Source organism: Mytilus edulis, chromosome 11, assembly GCF_963676685.1.
Source record: "Mytilus edulis chromosome 11, xbMytEdul2.2, whole genome shotgun sequence".
Taxonomy (NCBI): Eukaryota; Metazoa; Mollusca; class Bivalvia; order Mytilida; family Mytilidae; genus Mytilus; species Mytilus edulis.
This window is the reverse complement of record NC_092354.1, coordinates 78281643-78308605: the sequence shown is the minus strand read 5'-3', so window position 1 is coordinate 78308605 and position 26963 is coordinate 78281643. Positions and strand designations below refer to the sequence as shown.

At 30.5% G+C, this 26963-nt stretch overlaps 1 protein-coding gene across 2 annotated transcripts; it reads right to left on the bottom strand.

Moving 5' to 3' along the window:
• Positions 1 to 1865: 1865 nt before the first annotated feature.
• On the bottom strand, positions 1866 to 26424 carry LOC139496363 (E3 ubiquitin-protein ligase TRIM71-like). 2 transcript variants are annotated; one of them, XR_011657634.1, is made up of 4 exons: positions 25611 to 26424; positions 24879 to 24935; positions 23007 to 23131; positions 1866 to 2211 (listed from the first exon to the last, which is right to left on the bottom strand). XR_011657634.1 is itself a non-coding variant. In XM_071284888.1 (4 exons), the coding sequence occupies exons 1-3, from the start codon at positions 26390 to 26392 to the stop codon at positions 23062 to 23064; spliced, it is 909 nt and encodes a 302-aa protein (XP_071140989.1). In that variant the 5' UTR covers positions 26393 to 26424; the 3' UTR covers positions 11500 to 11565; positions 23055 to 23061. The 2 variants fall into 2 exon arrangements, 1 of the variants encoding a protein (XP_071140989.1); XM_071284888.1 differs by lacking the exon at positions 1866 to 2211 and adding an exon at positions 11500 to 11565 and having other exon boundaries at positions 23055 to 23131.
• Positions 26425 to 26963: the final 539 nt, after the last annotated feature.

The following is a 26963-nucleotide window of genomic DNA, read 5'->3' as shown; positions in this document are numbered from 1 at the left end:
CGCAGCGGAAAAAGTCCAGCGTGCGATAAATTTGTTATACGGTTTACTACTGACCACCCACGGATCCATAGAGGTTGAATACAATCCGTAGGGGATTCGGCCTACGGCACAACCCCCTATAGATTTTACTAACCATTTATGGATCCGTAGGGGGTCAGTAGTGAACCATATAACTTATAGTATAAGGTCAATATTGTCTTGATTAAAATGCAAACTTTAATTTATCTTAACATTTAATGAGTTTGATAGCTCTCGTTTGTTGTTGCAAATTTGCGGTATACTTATTTTAATAATCCATATATACAGGTTTAATGCAGAAACAATCTTTTTCACCGTTTATTTGAATGAAATACCAACAATGACCGTTGATGAATATTTAAACTTTGACATTCTGGTGCAAGAAAATTGGTACCGTTAATGTTATTTCAAAACAAATCATATGAGGTCTTATTAGTTAATCTATCGCTACAATAAAGGGAATATTATTTGAGAAGAATTAATATAACTAAGGCAAAACCTTTCATAATTAAGAAAGGTTTATCACATTCGTTTGTAGGATCGTTGAAATCCTATTTATTCAGATTTAATTGGAAAACATATTTTGACCGATGGATACTCGTGGGGAGGGTATATAATATTAAGTGTACGTGATTTAATTTAAAAGAAGAATTGATTGTGCTTTTCATCAACACAAACAAAAGATTAAGAACAAATCCAGGTGACTGAAGAAAACAGAAAAGAAAGAAATTCTACATTTGAAAATGCCTGTCTCAAGTCAGTAATACGACAGTTGGTGTCCATTCGTTTAATGTGTTTTATCCTTTGATGTTGCCATTTGCTTAGGGAATTTCCGTTTTGAATTTCTGAACGCCGAGGAAAATTCAAAACAGAAGATCCCTAATCAAACACATAAGCTAAAAAGATATCTCGAAAAAATAAACATAACAGTAAAGGTTGAATCTTTAAAATAAAAGGAGCACTATACATTTACCAAGTACATAAGATGATTAACAACTGTTCCTTCTTGAAAATCAAACCCATCATTTCTTTCAATCGACCTTATTTTGATATCCCCAAAACCAGCAATTAATATCACAAATGTTGCCTAAATAATCGATAACGACCTGAATATGGATGCAATGAAAATAGCAACGTCCCAGACAAAAAAGCTCCTTGTACTCAATTAGGTAATACAATCCAAGGCTCTTTCAATTTTAAATATTGACTTTCTTCACTTTTCACATGTATTCCCTTTCAAAACTAAAAGACAAGTTGATAGAGTAGTTATTCTTTGTTTCACAAAAAAGGAATGACCAACGTAGTATGATGTAGAATGGAGGGATACATCGTTCTTTGTAAGAAATCATCCTGATTCAACAAAATATTCCCTGAAAATAAGAAGATCTTTTCTGGATTTACCTCCATGAGGAACAGTAAAAGCCGAAAAAATTGAAAACTAAGGATGTATAAGGACCGAATAACAGTTTTAGTCATAACAGAAGAATTGTCAGTTTTTTTTATCCATTCATTTGATGTGTACGTGAACTTAAGATTTTGAAATTTGATTATTGACTTTCAATTTTAAATTGAGATTGTAATGTTTGCTTTTTTACTTTTAATCAAATATGTGTCAGAATATTTATTTTACATGTTGTGTATAACTTGAAAAAACAGGTTAAATAACTATTATTTCTGCACATTTTTAATCTGGTTTCGAATCAATTGATTATCGAAATACCCGACATATAATTATGCTGTTTGCATAGCTTATATGTGTACAGTAATAATAGTTATATGAATACCAGGAAGCTGAAATCAACTGATGCGTTGCAGTTTTAAATATACCAAAAGATACTAATGCATAGTTAGTTGTGTTACATTTATATACAATCAATTTAAACTAGCAAATTATAAATAGAATACAGTCATGAGAGTGGATGAAGTTCATATTAGTTACTAATATAGGTAAAAAACAAAAAGTGTGAATGATTCATATGGTGCAACGAGTAAGCTTCATACATATGTGGTTAAAACCTCAATGTAGCTTACTATTGGAAATGTTTTCATATATGTAACTAGAATCATATATATTTATATCATCAAAATAAACATGCAATCATACATAAGCTTCAAATTGTATTCTATTGTTCAAGAAATACGTTTATGTTCCTTTTTCTAGTAAATGACACAGGCTTTTCCTTTGCTATTCTACTATACGCTCATACCATCTGCAATAAAATGAATAAAATTAATATTATTTGATGCTTTAACATGTTTAAATATGCATCAAAATAACATCATTATGGTTATTTTTATTTCAAAATAAAAGCAGTTGTTTTAGATCTTATGTTTAGCCTTTGCTTTTTGAATGCAAATAGCTCATCCTTCATGTATTCCGAGATCGATAATACTTTATGTGTGCATGTTTTGCTAAAATATTAGGAGCATTTTCAGTCTTCGAAATTATTTTCAGTGTTTTTTTAGTTTTTAAGTGCCAGACTGCCTAGGGATTAGGCTGAGATGAAAACATGACATAAAAAAACCACTCAAGTTGACAATGTATATTGGTGCACGAATATAACATTTGTTTCTTTTTCATGTGCTATTAATTCAACTTATGATTATGTTGAAATGCATGAGAATGTAAAAACTAAGAAGAGCTTACTCTAAATTTTTGCTATCATGCCAACTAAAAGGTATCTATATATTTCAGGAGTTACCAGACACGCAGAAATGAAAAACCTATCAATAGTGTCATTCAAAAGAAATAATTTTTTTAATAAGTTTAATCTTTCACGAACCCTTACAAACAGAATTTAAAAGGACTACTGCAGGACAAGTCTATTCTCTCCACATTCCTGTCGGGCCGTTACATAACTAAATTAAATAATGCGTAGTAAATGCTAATTGGACGATCCAAACAAAACAACTCAAAATAAGCATGTCATACTTCGTTTAATTGTATTACTAATACTTTTAAAACTACGATCTCTACGTTTTTGTATGACTTAGTCATACTATTTGCATTCAGTTATCGCATACCAAATTTATTCGTTTATAGTGTATTAATGTACGTTTTTTGATTGAGTTAAGCCTGCCAATTGATACGTTATCTAGTGTTTTTCTATGTTGTGATGTTATGCTATTGTTTCAGACAAAGGGAGAAGGTTTTGATCTATTAAAACGTTTAATCCCGCTGCAAATGTTTGCACCTGTCCTAAGTCAGGATCTGATGTACAGTAGTTGTCGTTTGTTTATGTAATTTATAATTGTTTCTCGTTTCTCGTTTTTTTAATTTTATATAGATAAGACCGTTGGTTTTCCAGTTTAAATGGTTGTACACTAGTAATTTTGGGGCCCTTTATAGCTTGTTGTTCGGTGTGAGCCAAGGCTCCACGCGTGTTCTTTATTTGGATGGAGAGTTGTCTCATTGGCATTTACACCATATCTTCCTATATCTATGAACTGCCAAGCAATAAAAGAGAAATATGGATAGTAAGTTTTATATAAAGTACTTACTCTCCACAGTGCATACATCTAAAATAAAAAAAAAAAATATTATGTAAAGCGAGTCTCTCGGACTTACTAGTCGAACTTATCAGTGAAATTATTCACGTTTAAATTACTTCACATACTGTCATGTAGGGATCTCTTCAACTTATCATACGGTATTATAATGCCAATTATCAAAATTAGTAGGCTGACTTTTTGTTACAATCACCTAATTTCATTATGCTTCTTCTTGATAGCTGCCTGATTGGAAATATTTAATCACATGTTCTTATTTTTACTTCCTGTTTTTTTTTTTTTTTATTAAGGATTGGTAATCAAGGCGTAATCAATCTGATTAAAGTATCCACGTTTATTTGATACCATGGAGTTCACAGTAACATTGTTCTGCATTTTGAATTCAATTTTCAACATTACATCATACAAATGCACCACATCTTAATATTGGCCGTTTGTCATATATTTTTTATAGCAACAAATGCTCAAAGCTATTATTCATACTTATCGGTTTGCTAAGTGACACTAACCGACAAAAGGTTATGAACATTAAAACATTGAAATTGTCAATGATATAATAATTGTTTTAGAGATTGTAAAGGACGAACACGTTGTGTGGTCACACATGAATATTTTAGTATCGCATTAATTTAGGAACGTTGTCACTTAATGTTTTAATAATTGCAGGCAACATCTTTAATTTGTTTTAATTTGACAAAGGTGCTGTTGATTATAATCTCTGAAAGACTGCCGGGCTATTTTTCATTTGGAAGCTATATTCCTATGTGCCTGGTGTATTTCCCTAGTTATGTTGATGTATGCATATTCAATCTTTGTGATCGATGATTATATAAATTGAAGTATAGGTGTTATAAAGATACTCACAGGGACGAACAATAATCTGTGTCATCAAACAAGTGGGTATAATAAGTCATACACCATTAATATAATTTAGAAAACTGTGCTGAGATAATGCTTGCCCCAAAAAGTGGTAACATTTTACAATACAAACTGTAAACGTGAGTTGTAAAATTGACATATTTGATCAGTACATGTACACGAACAAACTATAAACACTGCATTGTAGGTGGTGGATTTGGGAAAAGTTCATAGTTATGTGGCTTTACGTCTCCCTAGCCTTGATTGCCAGCTCTAACACTTAATTGATAGGGGATGCCGCTGGGGTTCTGTTACACCACCCTTTTCATATAATTTAGATTTTAAAAATGTATACCTTTTCCCATATTGTTAAAATTGTGTGTGGTGTGTTATGTAAAAGTTGAATATCAAAGTGCAAAAAGAGAGAAAACATGTCGATAAAACACAGCCCGTAACACCAAAAAAGGTGACAGACAAAATTATTGCAACTTTATTGATCGTATCATATACTCTTGATAGTTTCCGAACTTTTAACTCTTTTTCAAGCTTGAACAGGTGACCTATTTCAGCGGCATGTCCTATCATCTTGTATATCGGAAGTGGACCCAAAGAGCCCTCATATAACGTAAATGTACGAAAGCTTGCATGGTACGTCAAATACAAAAAGCCGAAAATCTTTTCACGGTTACCGTTTTTATGTTATTATGACGCAAAATCCATGGACGCTCACACGGTCATCTGATGCAGTTTTTTTTAATTTTGAAGAATGGACAGAGATAGATGATACAAAGATGGTTTTTCACTCTGGTGATCAACATTTACTATAAACAGATACATTGAAATGGGTGACTTGTCGATTAACTGGAAGAAACCGGAGAACGAATTCGCAACATTGAAAATTAATGAAATTTATGAAATTCAATGCAACGAAAGTGTTTTGTTTTAATGGATAATTTGACGTACCCTAAATGCACAACGAAAGGTAAATATTATTAGGCATATTTTGTTTGATCATTGGATAAAAGCAGGAAGAATAATTTTTCACGAAAAACTATAATCCGACTAAGACTGTAGATATTTATAAACATGAGAACGATATTGTAATATAAATTTAATTGCATTGGGTAATCCGTTTCATTACCTGTTTATATATCTCATGATGAGGATGATACAAGATTAAGACACACATACATACCAAATAACCATATAATTTGTAAACCCTTTAGACAATAAAACAAACTTGGAAAAAGGGGGGAAGGACATCATATACTTGATGTAATGTATTGAAATTGTTTATCTAAAGTCACTACATGACTTAATTACCTTTACTGATGTAGACCTGTATAATCGTGTCTGATGATGTGTGGTATTGTATTTGTTGATCAGTTGTTTTAAATAATTATCAAAGGTACAAGGATTATAATTTAGTACGCCAGACGCACGTTCCGTCTACATAAGACTCATCAGTGGCGCTCATATCAAAATATTATAAAGCCAAACAAGTACACACTTGAAGAGCATTGAGGATCCAAAATTCCAAAAAATTGTGCCAAATACGGCCAAGGTTATCTATGCCTGGGATAAGAAAAGCCATGAAACTGTGCAAACAAATTTATTACCTCTCTAGCAATAAATACTTAGCTATTCTACATTTAATATATAGGGGTGTCCCTGGGGATCAATTACTCCATTCTTTTCATATAATTTAGATTTGAAAAATGTATACATACCTTTTCATACATTGCGTAGGTTATAATGTGCATGTAACTTTATCCCAATTTTAAGTATGAGTGATTCCAAGACATACAGGAGCGGACAAGTATCACATTATGGAACTTCCGATAAAACCATCCCATTTGATTAAAGCTCAAATCTGAGGCTCCATGTCCTAATGCTATGTTTACTTTAAGGCAAAACGAGACTTGCAACTTAAAAAATTACAGGGCTTTGCATATGACAATTTAAGTACAATAAGCCTTAATTAACCTGAGTCTGAGACTACTATTACTGAGTACTATAACAATAAACATCTATTAATTAGCAGCCTTATCATACATTTCTGATAGTTGTTTACACCTATTCATATATTTTTAAGCTGAAAAATATGACCCAGTCTATTACAGCGGCAGGTTTTATCATCTTGTAAATTATAAGAAGTGGACTCCTAGAGTGCACGAATGGTCTACTTTACATATACTTGATTTTAAACATATACTTAAATGTAAATATAGAAATAAGAAGATGTGGTATGATTACCAATGGGAAGAGTCATATTTTCCACTAGAGATCAAACGACATAGAAGTAAACTATAAATTATGATACAAGTCTGAAGATGGCTTGAACAATGAGCAAAGCCCATACCACAAAGTCAGCTACTTGTATTATATAAAAGACATTTAATGAAAATGACAAATGTAAAACAATGCAAATTTAAATGAGGAAACTAACAGACTGATATTGATTTATAAACAAAACAAGGAACAAATAAACAAATATGATATACAGCAAGAAAGTGAACAAACGACGACTTGGACAGCTGAATTACAGGCTCCTGACTTGGGACAGGCACATACAGCATTGTGCAGGATCTGGTGGAGTCAGACTACTGATTATTGATGCAACCCCCCCTTAATCGAGCTATTATTTGTTTTTTTTATATGAGTTGGGGGAGGTTTGGCCTGGAAGAAATTTGAAAAAAGGCAAGATGAGACACTTTGCCAAAAAAAAAAAGACAGAATGACAAATGATGTAAAAAAAAGTCAGGATAAACTATAAATAGGAAAAAAATTCCCGTTTGAATGGTTTTACATTAGTAGTGTTTTTGGGCCCTTTTTGTAGTTTGCTGTTCGGTGTGAGCCAAGGCTCTGTGTTAAAGGACGTACCTTGACCTATAGAGATTGTTTACTTTATAAATTGTTACTTGGATGGAAAGTTGTCTCATTTGGCAGTCATACCACATATTCCTATATCTAGGGCTGAATAGAATGGAAAAATAAAAATGCAGTACAATATTTTCATCACTTCATACAACGGTCATATGGATTTAATAAACATAAGATGAATTATAAAAAAAGAAGATGTGGTATGATTGTCAATGAGACAACTCTCCACAAGAGATCAATGACACAGAGATTAACTATAGGTCACCGTACGGCCCTCAACAATGAGCAAAGCCCATACCGGTCAGCTATAATTGACAATGTAAGACAATTCAACCGAGAAAACTAACGGCCTAATAAATGTACAAAAATGAATGAAAAAAAAAATATAACACATAAACAAACGACAACTACTGAATAACAGGCTCATTCAAATAATTTAATACTTTTTATATATTTTTTTCAGGGCAAGTCTAGATATGTTGTTTTTGTTTTAAAAGATAAAAAATACCCATTTTCCTATATACATTTTTTTAATGCAATTTGGCAGATATATTGTAATTTCATTTTATTATACATTTGTACATGTCATACATTATTTCTTTTAGAATTTTCAGTGAAAGTAAATCTTGTACATGAACTTCAAGAAGTAGAATAATCTAAGCAACAGAAAATAATTCATTTGAGGCATTGCTTTCTAGATTATATAATGGAGTCATAGATTGTCATATTGATTTATGTACATATAACATGTAAAGGGAGCAGCAGGCAATAATTATTTTGTGATGAAAGGTATAACTTTGTTTAAATATTTTGTTGTTGTCAGACTCTGTATACATGTTGCAAGTTTTGAGGTCATAGAGTTGAAGGTTTTGATTCTTGTTGTGGGCTTTTTCTATAAGCTGTGACTAATTATCATTTTTTAAAGATTAATTTTATAGAATATAGCGTTGAAAGCTTTATTAACACGTCATTGCTTGTTCTGTTTTTGTCTTGCAACAACAATCGTCTTAGGCATGCTGTTTTAATTAGAGTCGAAGTCATAAAAATTTTGTTTAAAATTGTGATTAGGTCAGTTTAAGAAAAACCACAAAAAAAATCCCTCAGTCATGGTTGATTGAATTTGATATTTTTACTTAAATTAAATGTAGAAAATGTCTGATAAGGACAGTTTGAGTGAACCAATAATGACAAATCATTGATATTTGGTATGTGCGTATTGTTATGCGTTTACTTTTCTGCATTGGCTAGAGATATAGGGGGAGGGTTGATATCTCACAAACATGTTTAACCCCGCCGCATTTTTGCGCCTCTCCCAAGTCAGGAGCCTCTGGCCTTTGTTAGTTTTGTATCATTTTAATTTTTAGTTTCTTGTGTACAATTTGGAGTTTAGTATGGTGTTCATTATGACTGAACCAGTATATATTAGTTTAGGGGCCAGCTGAAGGACGCCTCCGGGTGCGAGAATTTCTCATTGAATTGAAGACCTGTTGGTGACCTTCTGCTGTTGTCTGCTCTATTGTCGGGTTGATGTCCCTTTGCCACATTCCCCATTTCCATTCTCAATGTTAGTTGTATATATCAAAGTACTAGCACCTTTCTTATCCCTTGTTTTTATTTTGCCTAGCCCATTAGTCATACATGTAGTATATTGATTTTGAAACTTTGTCAAATCATGAATGATGGTGTATGACTTCGGATGTTTAAGTATCATGCATAGGGTAACGTAAATTTGTAATTGTAGTGCATGGTAAGGACGTTTGGGATGATTTAGGGGGATATGGTCCCAACAGTTTAGAAATTAAGGGGCCTACAAAGGCTGTTAAATAAGCATTTTGCTAGTTTTCAAGTTGGTCCTAATCGGGGTCCAAAATTTATTTTTTGGTTTTGATTTCAACAAACATTGAATATATGGGGTTCATAATATGCTAAATCTAACCATGTATTTACATTTTTTGATTTCTGGGCCCGTTATCAAATTAGTCCACATTGAGGCCAAAAGGGTCCAAAATTAAACTTTTTTTGATTTCATCAACAATTGAATTTGGGTTCTTAGATATGCTAAATCTATTCCATGTATTTATATTTTGTATATTGGGCCATACAACTATTAGGTAGATGTCCAATTTCAAATTTTTAAGCTCTTAGACCACATTTATTCTGTGTCAGAAAACTCTGCTGTGTATATTAAATTTCTCTTGATTTGGCCTATTTAGATACTAAAAGCATACTTTTATTAGGTGAACTACTTTATGATTATGGAATGATTGTAAGGTGTTTATATTTTTCTTGCCAGATTTAACTTATTCTATATGTTAATATAAGCATATTCCAAGTCAAATTATATAATTTTGGCCGATCAAATTTTTCCAAAAGAGTTATGGCCCTTGGAATCAATGTATATATTAAGTTTATGGAAAATGGTTTCGTAAATGCTCTCAATTTTCTTTATAAAACTTATAGTAACTATTATAGTGATGTCTTTGTCTTTGAAGTTTGAAGGTCAGTTTGAAATATTCATTATACAAGAAAAAGAACGTCCCCCCAAAGTACATTTGTTTTATTTATAAATACTTTTGAGAACTAAATAACATGGTTTTTTTTAATATTGCCTATTGATATATAAAAAAAATGTAAAAAGTAAAAAAACAGAATCAAAGAACATGTATTTTGAATTAATACAATATTGAACTTAAAGTCACTCTAGTTGTTTTTCTTAATCATACATGATATTTCCAAAAAGCAGCTGCATATACATGCACCAGTAATAGCAAGCAGTAAAGACACTTAAATATCTGTGTATGTTGATATAGCAATAGAAATATCGCATACATCATATCAAAATAGAATATAGACAATAGGAATGGGGTATGTCAAAGGGACAAAAACATGAAAATAGAATATAGAAAATAGAAATGGAATATTTCAAAGAGACATACATATAAAAATAGAAAATAGACAGTGGAAATGGGTATATCAAAGAGACAAATATATGAAAATAAAATATAGAAAATGGAAATGGATTATGTCAAAGAGACAAAAATATGAAAATAGAATATAGACAATAGAAATGGGGTATGTCAAAGAGACAAAAATATGAAAATAGAATATAGACAATAGAAATGGGGTATGACAAAGAGACAAACATATGAAAATAAAAAATAGAAAATAGAAATGGGGTATGTCAAAGAAACAAAAACATGAAAATGGAATATAGGCAATATAAATGGTGTATGTCGAAGAGACAAACAAAGGCAACAGTAGTATACCACTGTTCAAAACTCGTAAATCTATGGACAAAAAAAAAATTCGGGGTAACAAACCAAAACTGAGGGAAACGCATTAAATATAAGGGGAGAAGAACGACAAAAACAAACGAAAATAGAATATAGACAATAGAAATGTGGTATGCAAAAGACACAAAAATATGAATATAGGAGAAACAACTTAATAAAACAAAGTTCTTCTTGATATACAAATTATGGAGCACTGTAATTTTTTCTGCATAAAGGAATGCATGTATACAGTTGTTTTTTTGTATTTCTTTGAACTTTTGATTTTGGCATGTATTTTCTGTAGAGTTTGGTAATTTGGGTTATTTATTTTTTAAAGCAACAATGAATTGTTTACACTCAAAATGAGTTCCTGACAACAACAAACAAGACAACAAAGAAAAACCTATTAAAACATAAACCTTAAAAACCTAACGCAAAATAAAAAACACAACATATGTTTAGGCCAGGTATGAAAACATACGAAAAACATATGTTTGTAAAAAAAATGATTTTAAAAACATATGCTTTTCATATGTTTTTCATGTTTTCCTTTTTTTTTTTATAGATGTTCGAAATGTTTTCATGTCGGGCCTAAACCAGTCTACATATGTTTTCAAACATATGAAAAACGTATGTTTTCAAACATATGAAAAACATATGTTAAACATATGAAAAACATATGTTAAACATATGAAAATATATGTTGCAATTTTTCCTATGTACCTTAGCCGTATTTAGCATCACCTTTTGGAATGTTAGGTCGTCAATGTTCTACAACTTTGTACTTAATTGGCTTTATAACTATTTTGATCTAAGCGTCACTGGTGAGTATTATGCAAACGAAACGCGCGTCTTGGGTATTAAATTATTATCCTGGTACCTTTGATAACTTTCAACATATCATTTTCCTATTTCGGGAAAAAACACCACATACAGCATTTACTATTACTTGTTCTTATTTTCTTTACTTTTGTCAACTAATCACAATATACTTATCTGTTTGGTATATAACACTTACGCTGTCCTGAAAAATAAATCTAAATTAGTTTGAAATATGAGGAGTAGCATAAGACAATCATGATACAGCAAAAGCAGTTTATGAATTTTACTAATACGTTCAGCATATTGTTTTGAAGTATATTGTGTTTCCTTGAATGTGGTGGCTATTAACACGAAGCTTAAATAAAATATCAAACAAAGCGGTGAACATGAATATCGCCTTTATAAAATGTAAATGGCTGTTCAAACATTATCATTTTGTCTTTTGGAGATCAATTTTTAAAGTTGTTTTAATATTTTTGAAAGACAGAATGATAATGGATGCATAATGTATACAATTGCCGAAATTCTTCTCAACATATGAATACAACACACTGGTAGTATGTAATGTAACATTAAACGCGGATATGTCTTATATTTAATTTCTTAACAGAGCTATATAAGTGTTTTTGATAAATAACAGCCTAAAATTGCAGGATTTAAAACATTCTTTTGTTATTGAAAAATGAGAAATGAGAAATTATAAGTGTGTTGTTAGACATACAACATTTGCTTTTAATTGATTGGGTACTATAAAACATACATATTATCAATATACTATTGTATTGATAATATGAGTCGGTTTTCCTGACCATCTATTGGTGTTTAGGTACTGACTGCATATTCAAAACAAGGACACGCAAGAGTGTGACTAGGGAACAAAATTGAATATTTGGGACGTAACTACCACATTTAGGTTAGACATACAACATTTGCTTTTAATTGATTGGGTACTATAAAACATACATATTATCAATATACTATTGTATTGATAATATGAGTCGGTTTTCCTGACCATCTATTGGTGTTTAGGTACTGACTGCATATTCAAAACAAGGACACGCAAGAGTGTGACTAGGGAACAAAATTGAATATTTGGGACGTAACTACCACATTTAGGTTAACACCAACCTGCATAAATAAGCACACGCTTATAGCTTTACAAACTATGTCTCGAATATCATAATCATGTCAGATTATTTCAAAAGCTGGCACAAATGCTGTCAGTTTTTGGCCGAAAAAATAATATGTGTGATTCCATTTACACCTAAAATAATAGTTATCTAAGGTAGATAATTGTTTTTTCTGTTCTTTTATGTATTTGTTTTTACATTATTTACATGGGAGTAACATTTTGAAAAAAAATAAATTTAAAAAGCGCTTTATTGAAAACAACAAACAAGTTCTTTAGGGTAGGCTGTTATTCAGACTAAAACGTATGGGAGATAGGGTAACTGGAATCACACATGCCTCTTTTTATTATTTTCCTCATAATCTTTCCAAAGAGTCATTTTAAAAAAAACACCACAGATAATGATAATTAACCAATCAATGTTTAAACAATTTTAAACTATTTCTCTCTTAAATAGCACGTTTATCGTTAATCTTTGCTACTCTATTAACACCGTTTTATAAACATCGTTATATCACAAATTGCATATATAAGTGTATGCTATATTTATTTGTTTGTAATTTAACATTTACCGGCAAAAAAGGGAAATAATTAATCATAAATTCAAAGTGTCGATTTATAAATTCAAAAACTATAAAGAAATTTAGGTTTCAACACCATTTAGGATTGTTGAACTTGGGTTGATTTGACCAGTTTTATATATGTTCTCTATGGTCATATAGTTCTTTAAATATGATGGTTATTATTCGTCCTTTGGTTTCATCACCTCAGCTTTTAGCGTCTCCCATGCAGTTAAATCTAGGAAGTAGTGCACGAAATCGTCCCGTTGGTTTTTCGTTATTTTGTTGTTGTGTATATTGTTGTTTGTCTCTTTATACTTTTGCATTGTTGTTGCCAGTTTGACTGATAAGTTTGAATCTCTCTTTGGCATTTTTAGCCTCTTTTGTAGACGGAACACGCGTCTGAGATAATCATTTAACAGGTATATTTATTGATTTACTTAAGTATTTTACCACCAACATTGTATAAAATGAATTGCATATGCATTTGTACGCTATACTTATCTGTTTTGTATTTGACACTTACCGGCTGAAAAAAATCAAATAAACAATTATAAAATAAAGCATACAATTCAGCAATAAATTAATACAACGTCAATGTAATAAGTTGAATAAGTAGTAATGTGAGAATACAACATTTTAAGATGAGAGTTTGTTATGTCAGATTATTAAAAAATATTTATGTCAGTAATGATGCCTAATATTATATCATTTAAAGTATTGTTCTAGGTAAACAAAAAATTGCACTTAATGTCAAAAAAGTGTAACATCATCGGGTTAGAAGCAGTAAAATGTCGATTGTTTAGGTTTTTATCAAGCAACTTAATAACGGATTGGTAAATACCATAAAACAAAGTTGATGACCCCAGGATTATTTTACATATTAAATAAAACGGAAATTCATGTTCCAACAACATTAAGTTTTTGAGGGAAAATCTATAAAGTAGAAATTTCAATAGAAAGGATTTAAGACAACTTAAAGAACGTTTTTTTAGATATAATTTTCTTATAATTTACCAAAATGAAGATTTTACTATGTTTTTTTTAAAAATATCATAAAATGTATGGGTCACCGTGGTATTTTTCAAGCTATCAGTCGTTGCAAATTCCCTAAATTTGGTTAGTTTGTTCATGAAAAAACACATTAGTGTGCATAAAAAAGTTCTATGAGACAGATTTTTTAAATAAATTGTGAGAAATTAGGTTTCATAATATGTTTTAAGAAAATAAAAAGAAAACATGGTGTCACCGAACTTATTTTCTTGTCACAAATAAAAATTAAAAAATTCCCTTATCAACCCAGTATAAATTTTGTTCTTAAAGAGTTATCTCCCTTTCAATGGCTTATTTGAAAAAAAATATTTTAACCAAAAAAAAAAGGTTGTTATTTGTTAAAATATTTTGAATAATACAATAAATTAACAAGTTTTCTTTATATTAATAAACAGTCTAACCATTAAATTGCAAATCTGTTCCCAAATTTGCTGATTTGGGCAAATAACTAGACCGATTTTGTACTGTGATTGTACAATCCAAGGTGGGGGTATACCATGAATCTACCTTTAGTAAGGTATATTTATTGATTTACTTAAGTATTCTACTACTACCATAGTATAAAATGAATTGCATATATAAGTGAATAAGTAGTATAAATAAGCTCAAACACATCAAACGAATGGATAACAACTGTCATATTCTTGATGTGGAAAAGACATTTTCATTTTATAAATTCATAAATTATAAAGAAATTTAGGTTTCAACACCCTTTAGGAATGTTGAACTTGGGTTGATTTGACCAGTTTTATATATGTTCTCTGTGGTCATATAGTTCTTTAAAATGATGGTTATTATTCGTCCTTTGGTTTCATCACCTCAGCTTTTAGCGTCTCCCATGCAGTGAAATCTAGGAAATAGTGCACGAAATCGTCCCGTTGGTTTTTCGTTATTTTGTTGTTGTGTATATTGTTGTTTGTCTCTTTATAATTTTGCCATGTCGTTGCCAGTTTGAATTTGACTGATGAGTTTGAATCTCTCTTTGGCATCTTTAGCCTCTTTTGTAGACGGAACACGCGTCTGAGATAATCATTTAAAAGGTATATTTATTAATTTACTTAAGCATTCTACTAAAACCATTGTATAAAATGAATTACATATGTATTTGTACGCTATACTTATCTGTTTTGTATTTGACACTTACATGCTGAAAAAAATCAAATAAACAATTATAAAATAAAGCATACAATTCAGCGATGAGTTAATACAACGTCAATGGGATAAGTTGAATAAATAGTAATGTGAGAGAAGAACATTTTAAGATGAGAGTTTGTTATGTCAGATTATTAAAAAGTATTTATGTCAATGTTGATATGGGATATGTGTATGATTTGGTGCCTTATAGTAAATAATGTGTAAATAACATTTGGTTCATCATTCTCAAGAAAGTTGACGTAAAGACGGAATAATCATCTTTTTGTATGTGCTCTATGGACATAAATTTCAACAGTTTTTGTTATTATACGTCATAGGTTTTATACATTTCTGATATGGGTATTTCCTATGAAGGTTAATCTAGAAAAACAGCAAATGTCACCGTGACGTACACAGTTTACATATGACTAATTAGTTTGAACGTCTATTTGGTAGCTTCTACCTCTTTTGTAAAGGAATGGACGTCTGACATTCATCATTGTAATATATGTTGATTGTTTTACTTTACTACACTAATCACACCTTATTTTATTGTAAATTAATGTAGAAAATCAAGACAAGCAATGTTGGTTTTTTTAAGACATAACCCGCGTCTAGCATACATCATATCAGGGTGTGGAAATGCTATGCCCGACTCGCCCGACTCGTACATTTGAACAACCGGACAAGTAATTATTTTTGTCTTGGTTGCCCATGGACAAGTAAAAACATATACAACATTTGTACAAGACAAAGTTCAAATTAAAAAAAACAAAACATAAAATTAATTTCAAAATGTATAAAGATGTTTAATTTATGTAAAAGAAACCAATCTTCAGCAAGTAAAAAACATCAATGTTCATGACAATAAATATTACATGATACTGGAAATAGATCGATCACCAAAATAAATAAAAATAAGTATGCGAACCAGAGTCGCGTAACATTGCATTGGCTTTGTCCATTGACTCTGGATTGTCGATTAAGTTGTATCCATCATTTAACGGTTGTGTCATTTCTTTCAATTTTGTATCGAGATTCAGATTGACAAATACTTAATAAAAAGCTGGGCAAGCAAGACAAAAAGATTCATGAGTCGAGTAGAAAACCTTAAATGCAAGCGGAGGACACAGAGTATTTAAAAAAAATGAAACGGAAGCGAGAATCACTGTCCTCAAATTTAGTATATTATGTACCTACTGCCTACAACTTTTATTCCAAAACTGCTGAAAAATTGTCCTTTACATGTCATTGTATTGGTTGGTTTGCTGTTAGGTTTCTGTCCCACTGATGTTAACCCATTTCCTACTTTACTAATTTTTTACACATATAAACAAATGGATTTCATTCGTTTGTGATGCACAATAGTGCTAAGTAAGAATCATATATTAGCTAACAAGAAATACTTCAATAATTATTGGGATCATCAGGGCAATAAATTTATTTCCGGACAAGTAAAATTTTTAGTTTTACTTCCTCAGGGACAAGTACTCACAACAAATATTTCCACACCCCTGCAGTATACATGGTAAATTAATGTTTATACTTCACACCTTTGTTTTAATATCTTCATATAATGAACTTCACCAATATATATAGACAATGACTGTTTAGTGTCTTTAAATATCAGCTGTATTTCTACGAGGCTAGGAAACAAGTTGTATGCGAGCTTTTAGCGAGCTACTACACCTGTTTCGAGCCGAGTACAAATACAGCTGATATTCAAAGACACTAAACAGTTATTGTCTTTATACTGCAATTAATTCTGTATATTGTTTGTGATTTGAAAGACACAAAAACTAACATATTTAGCCATTATTTTTCGATTTGTAATCCCTTGAGGCCCGCGTAGTAATATCAAAATCACGCATTACGCTGAAGACGGGTTCGTAAAAAAGAATCTCCAATGGTCAACAATAATACATCGCTCAAGGTCAATAATTATCTATTTTAACATAACAACTAATTTCAGCAGTAAAAACAAATAACAAAACATTTTCCAATTTGAAACAGGAGTATACGAGTTGTCCTACGCTTCAGACTTGACATTCACTAAACATGCATGCTGAAATTGACATGGTTGATTTTGTAACACAATCATACACATTCAAGTTTTGAAATCGACATTTGTCATCGTCATTGGAATGCAACGGGAATACACATTCTGAGGTCACACAGGTTCAAACAATACTCAGTCCTACAGTGGGCGGAGCTTTAAAGCGATATCTGTTTAGTGTACAGCATAGCGATATCTGTAGGGCTGTATCTGTATAGTAGGATAAATATGTATATTCAGAAATAAATCATACCAACACCAATGGAATGTATTGAATGAATAGTGAATGTCAATTTAGAGTAAACAGGCTAAGTACAGCGACATCTTTGGCTCGTTGTAACGTAACTGAATATCGAAAAAATGCATTTATCTTTTCTTATTTTTGAAAAATTACTGATAAAATTAATTCCAAATAGGTAAATATTCATTAGAAATCAAATACACGAAAAACGTTCCTAAATTTGTTTTTAAATTTTACAATCTCAAATTTCTATTCCATAGATTTGTCTTTATAAAAGCATTTTGTTGTTGGTACATTAATTTCTGTTTAAAAGATTTACAATACTCGAGGTTTATATAATTCAAAGTATTGTTCTAGGTAAAAATAAATAGCACTTAATGTAAAAAAAGAGTAACATAATTGCGTTAGAGGCCATAACAAATCGATCGTTTAGGTTTTTATCAAGCAATTTGATAACGGATTGGTAAGTACCATAAAACAAATTTGATGACCCCATGATTATTTTACATATTAATTAAAATGGAAATTCATGTTCCAACAACAAGTTTTCGAGGGAAAATCTTTAAAGTAGAAATTTCAGTTGAAAGGATTTTAGAAAACTTTAAGAACGTTTTGTCTTCATTTAAATGCTGTCTACATGTTCTATACAAATATTATTTAATTTTTAAAGAATACAATTAGTATTATTTTAGACATTACAAGAGATAATTGCGTTCTTTTCAATTTTTAGTTATATTTAAATGCAAAATTATACTACAATCTGTGACATAGCCAATTTACTAGTCTACTAAACTCACAAAATGCCGAATTCAAAACGGAAAGTCCTTAACCAAATGGCAAAATCAAAACTCAAACACATCAAACGAATGGATACCAACTGTCATATTCTTGATTTGGAAAAGACATTTTCTGATGTGGAAAAATAGCGGATTAAACCTGGTTTTATAGCTAGTAAAACCTCTCACTTGCTTGATCGAAACATTTGGAATTACAACTTACAACTTGTTGTGTCCAATTATTTAATAGTATACACTACAAACAAAAAAAAGTCAGAAATGGCTTAGATCTGTACTCGACTGTACTGTTTTTAATACGACCAGTCTTAATTGGTCTTAAATTTTTACTCGCTGCCACTCTGTACCATACTTGAATATTCATTTAAAATATCACACCCGATCAGAGAGTATTTAATTCAGAATTCCAAATTGCAACATCCTATTTAACTGAAATTACAAGGCCTTTTGACTCCACTAAATAAGTAAAACACAAGTTTATAAAAAATGGGATTTAGTTTTACCTGTAAAGTACAAATATACTGAGGTAATTACACCTTATTTAAGTGCTTCTTGTATGTCATGTCCTTAATTTTAACAATAACATATTTAAATTCAATTGAAATAAATGTGTACTGCAAAATTAGAACGTATGTCCTTGTCTAAAAGGTAGGTGATTACTATATTGTTATATATAGAATCTTAAGAATGTTGTCATTTTCTAAATTGATGAAGTTGTGTTAAATACTATGTCATATATATATATTTAAGAATAACAGATGATCACTGTATTATCAACTAAAACCAACTGACACCATAAGTATATACTAGGCTTAAATTAATAGTGAAAACAGTAACCATAAAATATATCTGAAACATTCATAAAATTTTGAATAAAACAATAAAATATAGGTCACAATTCATGTTTTGATCAACTTGTGTTATTTTTATTATTTTTATTTTATTGTGATTTATATATGTTGATAATAAGGTGTTCAAGTAATATTATGTTTATCGTGAAATTTTCGGTTCAATACTATATTTAATATGCAATTGTTAGTTCAGTAAGATGAGGGATACACGAAATGATTTTACCAGGATATGTACATCTTAATTAACTTTTTTTTTCAAATTTCTTTGATATATATTTCTTTTCAATCATTAATAACAGAGAAGTTAAAATATTATGCATTTTGTTCGTAAAACAGAGAAAACCACAAATTTACCATATTGACAGCATGGTAAATTTGACAAGAAAAAGCATTAAAATATGATAAAACTTTCTTTTATTAACACCTATCGTTAGTTTTTTAAAGTGAAATTTATTCAGGTTGTTCCACATCATCTTCATTGAAATTATGGAAAAAAGTTTATTTGTGATTATTTTAACGATAATGACCCCAAAATGGGTAAAAACATTATGAAAAACGGGAAAATCATCAAAATTGGGTACTTTTAAAGAGCCGTAGCAAAACAATAAGTGGACCACCACCATATGATTTTTTTATGACCAAAAAATCAAGTTTTTAAAGAAAAAAAGTTTAATTATAGAAATTTTAAGCTCCTCAGAGGTGTATATACTTAACACTTAACATGTCAAAATATCTCTATGATTTCTACTTCTGTGCAATTGTGTCTTTGTCTACATCGTTCATATCTTTTGTGTAACTAACTACAATATACTTATCTATTTGGTACATAACACTTACTATTTACTGAAACAATAAAAGGTAAAATGCAATCTTAAATAAGTATAAAGAAATATCACTTTTTAAATATGTCTAACTATTGTTTTGAAGTGTTAATGATTTTTAGATGAAACTTTAAAGATGTGTTTATATCGAGTTACATATATTTTATTTGTATCCATACAGTCCCAATGAAGAATAGTATGTGCAGAGCAATACTATGAGGTTTGTACGAGTTTCAGTATTAACAGTTGTTAGAGAAAATTAAATTATCTATACAATCATCAAATTGTATTTGATATGCTCTTGTAGCTAGATATACAAATACAGGTACATAGAGACGGTCTGGAGTTTCTTTGCAATAACAACAAAATTTACAGAGTTCAGTTCATTCAATAATTAAATAAGTCCATGTGTTTAGTAGTTTTTGATATTTGTTGAATATTTTGATAGAAAAGAGTAAACCTCTTTATTAATTTTCTTTATCAACTATGTTAACTATATCTTGATGGAAACAAGTTTAACTTGTGATCAAATCTCATCAGTTCGATAAGGAGAGGCAAATCAACAACAAACTTGAAGAATTACATGGTCTGTTATTCATGTACGTCAATGGAGTAAATTATTTCTGATGTACATGTTTCACTTGCAGTGCAAATCAAAATTTCGTCAAAATGACGTCATCTGGAATACGATACGAAGTGAAAATTTTATAATAAGACAATTGTTATTATAATTAAAGATCCAGGAAAACCTTGACATGTCGTAAGTGAGATAAGACCCATCAGCCTTAATTGTGACTGTAAAGTTATGTGATGTCGAATCAGTATCATATGTTAGTGCTGAAAAATGGAAAAATGATGAATGGATAGTTGAAATTGTTTGTCACAATTACTAGATGGAAGATGTCAATTCTTAAAAAAAAAAAGAAGCAGAACTTGTTCTATCGGTTTTATCCTTAATTTTAAGTTCACTGTGATATATGAGATATAAGCACACATTGACATGTGGTTTATTTATTTACAAGACATCATCGATAATCGTAATTGTAAGGTAAAAGAACATTGCATTTTTTTTTCATCAATGCCTTTAAGATAGTTTTGAAATCAAAGTTATGATTATTTTGTTTTGTTAGATCAGACACATATAGCAGAAGGTGTACATCCTACAATGTTCAACTGTTTTATACTTAGAGATGTGACATGGACTGCAAAATGACACTTTCATAATCTGTCGCAGTTTGATGTTGTATCACCTTTGTTACATAACTATGGAGTTGTAATACGAATGCTGATAATATATCTCTGTACGGGCTTTATAAACCAGGCTTTTATCACACAATTTAATTTTAATAAATGCATTTTATGATTGCTTCATTGAATTTTTATATAATAAGCAAGCATTGGTTTGTTGTAAGTTAATACACGCCGAGGAAATAAATAAAATACGTTTTTAAACACTTAATGCCAATGTAAAATACTTGTAAACACATTTTAAAATTATTTAAAAAACAAACAACAAAGGCCACCATAACTTCGAAATCATCATCAGTCCCGAATAAACTAAATAAAACAATGTAAAGTTCCACTCAGATTTCACTACTGTAATAATTGTCACTTTAGTATCCCTTTTTCCTTAAGGATTCAAAAATATATTATTACTTTAAACCAACATACAAGACAACATATAGTTCAAAATGGAAAGTCCTAAACCAAATGGCAAATCAAAACCTTAAACACATCAAACCAATAAAAACATTTGTCATATTCCTGACTTGGTACAATCATTTCCTCATACGAAAATGAGGGAGTAAATTTGATTTTATAACTATCTTTACCACTTGACAGTCGCATATAATTCCCTTAAATTGACAACAATGTGTGGGCAAAACAAATATAATATGTTATAAGGGAACCATATTTTTCAAGTCCTGTATAATAGATATGAATTGAAAATGTTCTCAAAAGACATTTTCAACAAGATACAATGGGCATTCGAAAATCGTTTAAACCAATGAAAAAATACAACACCTGGACAAAAAAGACAACAAGCCAAACAACAATTTTAAAACAATACATAGAAAACTCAGATGTAGCAATTGTTGTACTAACAAATGTAACATATCCATGGTAATATGTCATAACAATATTTCCAGCTGATATCATTAAGATCTTGTTTTAATATTGCAGTATGTATCTAATAGTCAGCGTTTAATATTTATTCTTTTATAACATATGTAGTATAGAACAATCAAGTGATTGAAATACACAAAATGTATTTGTAAAACTTGTCTGTAGTAGATTACTGTTTTAAATATTTGTCATTTACAGTAGACGTAAATAATACTTACTTAGCATATCTTACTTCCCTTCTGAAAGATAAAACAGATCAATGGTGTCAGTTATATGTGTATAAGTGAACGATGTCTAAACAAACAGGCCAGCATATTTGATTCTATTCAATGTGAAAATGTGATGTGCCCTTCATTATTGAGGACTGATGCTGTTCAATGTAAAATTGAGAATGAAAATTATGAATGTGTTAAAGAGACTTAAGAGTAGAAAACAGCCGACGGCCACCAATGGGTCTGTAACACAGCGAGAAAGTCCTGCAAGTTCTGTCAAAATAGACGTCATACTAATCTCCAATCACATTAATGATCTGAAATAAAATTGAAAAGACAAACAAAGACCAGAGGCTCCTGAATTTAGAAAGAAGCAAAAATGCGGCGGCGTTAGAGAAGTTTAGTGAGATCTCAACTTTCCCTATGCTTAAATATCAAAGTATTTACAAGTTGAAAAGTAGAATTCTACTCTTACACCCTCTTTCCGTTTTTTTTCATCAATGGGTTTAAAAGATTTCTGAAACATTACAATCATCTACAATGTATGTGGCTTTAAATAAGAACAAATGACAGAAGTTGCATTTTCGAAGACCAAACATATTCTGCACTTCATTGAAATTAAGGAATACAAAATGTTTTGTTTTCATACTTTTGATACGCCATACATTGCCAAATGATACATATATACATGTTTGTGTCATGTCCATAGAAACAAGGAACTTACCCACACTTATTGCATCTGTACAGGTATCCCCCTCGCTCTATTGGGTTCACTTCCTGTTTGTAATCACTATAATGAGCAACACTAAGCTATTACTAACTGGTAGACACATAATCAGTGCAAAAATAGCTAACAGCATTTGAAATATATACAATAGTCATATACCAAGTTAATGAATCTCGAATTAATTGAAAAAATAATCTATCAGAATGAAAAAAATCCGCTGACACCCAGACAGATATACAATTTTTTACCAGGAAGATATATTGCTTAAATTAAGAGAGGTTTCCTATGGTTCAGTGTAGAACAGAAGCTGTTTACCCACAAAGAGTATCACAATTCACAATTTGTTGTAAGTGGGGGTTGTCGTTACGTAGTGTTGTTGATTTTTGACAAGACCTTATAATTAATTTCGACTTTTTATTTAGTCTAATTGGTGTATATCGTTCCTTTAAACCAAATTGGATGACATCATCAAAACAATATAAGAGTTTACACCAACAAGGAAACAATACATTAACGTCATTCTTTTTCATATTCCAAATCCTTATAGAATTATTCCTCTTCTTTTCCCTGTCTTTCTTACAGACAATAAAAAACTGAATGTAAGACGAACTATTTTAATTTAACCATTCATTAAACAGCATATTTGTAATCTCGTTTCAACTTATTGAAGAACTATATACGATTATTCCAATCATTTTGTAATGACTGATAGATCTCATATTATACAATCGAAACCCCTTGTACTAACTTCATATGCATTTCGGAAATGTGACTGATAAAATCATTCAACCTATCACGAAAGTCGATTGTGAAAGTGACTTCTGGATTCGTTAACCTCTTAATCTACAGTCGATTGTGAATGTGAATGCTGAAGTGGTTGAACTCTTCATTGACAGTCGATTGCGAATAACTTTGTCAATAGATAATATGTTAAAAAGAGGTGAAAATATCACAAAGAGGACAATTCCATATGAGAAAAGATATGACATACAAAGACTATTTACAAAAGGACAAACTACCCTTAACAAAACAGTATGACTTTGTTATCTTGTTGTAAAACAGTATGGCGTTTTTTGATTATACGTGCCTCAATAGTCCAGATAATAGTGATTAATGACTTTTATATTTTGCTTATATCGTATAAGTTTAAAGAGGTTCTAAATATTTCAACTCGACAAGCAAGGACATTTTAATGAAAATTAATTGCAACCCAAATTAAACACTATAGAAAATAATTTATGATACTAGTATGCATTTGCATATCATAAGAAGATTTATTAACTCAAATGCAATAGTGCTCGAGCCAGTGTGTTCTAACGTACGTAGTGGAATAAAGAAAAGAGACATAAACCAGAGAAACATTCTATAAGTATAAAGAGGTTTTAAATATTTCAACTAGACAAGCAGGAACATTTTAACGAGCAGTATATTTACGAAAATTAAATGCAACAAAATCTAAACATAATTGTAAATAATTGATGATACTAGTATGCGTTTGCATATCATAAGAACACATATTTACTTAAATGCAATCGTGCTCGAGCAAGTGTGTTCTAACGTTCGTAGTGGGAAAAAAAGGAGACACATAAACCAGAGAGACATTCTAATTGATGTATCGAAAATAAAATTTAACAGTAAACTGGTGTACACAATATAATTTATAATACAAATTTAATCAGAACCCTTGCAACGTCAAATGGTAAGGTATGCAAGAAGATAATGTGTAATTCACTCAAACGTTTGATAAAACGTTTACATTGTCAAATACGTAACTTTAAAAACTGTATAATATACAAATATAATTCCCTACCGCTTTGGTGAAGGCAATTCTCTTTCTCTGTTCATGGTTTGTTGTGTACGCATTTCACTGATAAAAGAAACACTGAAATTTTACATTTTTTCCTCAAAGTGTTTTGTCAAGTAGCAAAAGTATGACAGTTGTTTTAAAACACATAGTAATTTTCGTTGTATGTTGGCGTTTGTTTTTGTAGAAGTACAGTGTTAATGTTGTTCTGTTGCTTTCCACTTGTAGTTAATGTTTGTTTCCCTCAGTTTTGTTCGGATTTTTTTCCCAGTTTAATCGAATTATGACTATTGTAAAGCGGTATACCTCTATTGTCTTTATTTATATTATAATATTGCATAAAATGCATGAAATTAGATTAAAATTTCTAAATAACAAGAAAAACAGATATATCTGTAATTGTTTGAAAGCAAGTATTTTTGCATTTTTTACGTATTGTCATGGTTGGTACATGTACATGTATCAATACAACTTAAAATGTACACTGCCATAGACCGCGTATGTATCCGCACACTGTGAATCCATAATATTAAACAATACATTTGTAATGACTACACATTTGTATTTCATGAATTGTCTCTCCTTCGTTTGTCATATTATATCCAAACGTAAGTTGATATTTAAAAAAAAACAACATTATTTTGATTTTGCCAAATTACGTGTCTCTTTAAGATACTATGGTTATATTAAAACATGAATTACGACTACAAAATGCTCAATTATTTTTGGTAGAATTACCTGATTATGTAGTTACCAAACAGCTGTTTAACGTCGTTATCTGTTGCGGACTTAGCAGTATACTGTATGTTAGGAAATTCAGGTATAGGCTTTACCGTCAGCTTTGCGATGTAATCTGTAAGCATCTGTAAAGACTGCAACAATTTTCCATCGTTTCGTGTCTTGTTGAGTTCATGTAGTTTCTTGTCTAAGTCGCGTCCTGCCTTCAAATCCATTTGAGTATCTTTCAATAGCTTTGTTAATTTGTCCCTTTCCTTCCTGGATTGATTCTTGACCGATGCAATCTTCTCTGAGATACATTTATCAACCATAGTCTTTATCTTTGTACCTTCTTCTGTTATAGCTTTGACTATTCCTTCCACCTTCACATCAAATGCCTTCAGACCTTCTTCTATCTGCTTCATGTTTTGGGTTGCCTCATGTACCTTACTGCGCAAGTCTGTTGTATTTGTCTCCTTCAGCTGTGATATGCTGTCGTGAAGTTTGGAAAAGGCATGCCCTGAGTGACTGCCAGTCACACAACTGCTACATACCGCTACGTTACAGGTATTACATACAAAACTTACGTCTTCATTGTGGTCTTTACATTTTGATTTACCTTCAGGTATAACATCAGAGGAAGACTGGAACTGGTGGTGCTTTGTCCCTCTCTGCCGTTTATGAAAGCCTTTACAATTTTCACAAAAGTACTGTTCACACTCTAAGCAGTAATGAGATCCAGAGGCACTTACACAAATCTCACAAGTTTTAGATGCTGCCTGTGCCATTTTGTCGCTCATCATGTTGAATGTGTAATACACAGGTAAGGTATATAACCAATGACAACAACGCTCTATATTTAACTCAATATCGGTTATATATGTATGTCGTGTATTTAAATGAAACACTTTAAGTTATTATAAGGATATCATTTGAATAGTTTATATAAAGACTTCATTGTATTGACTACTGGACTATGGTACGGTGTTTATACTTTCATGTCTATGATTAATTATTTAAATAGACCAACTAAAATTTCTAATAAGTCCAAGTCATGCATATGAAATCAAAGGATATTTGTAGATTTAAAATCCATTGAATAAACCCATTAAATCTTTAAAGTATGTTTTGTATTGCAAAAATGAATTACTGTTTAACATGATTTAATAGTTGAAACGTTGTGAATTTGATATTTAACTTTAACTACATTCAATTGTAATATTATATGTATTAATTAGAGAACAAATTCAGTAATAAAGAAAAAATGTAAGAAACATACTTGAATTCGTTTGTTAAATCATGCATCAAAATAATTAACTGCGTCAGTAAAAATTTAATAGTTGTAAACAAAATTCTCATGTAAAATTTACCATA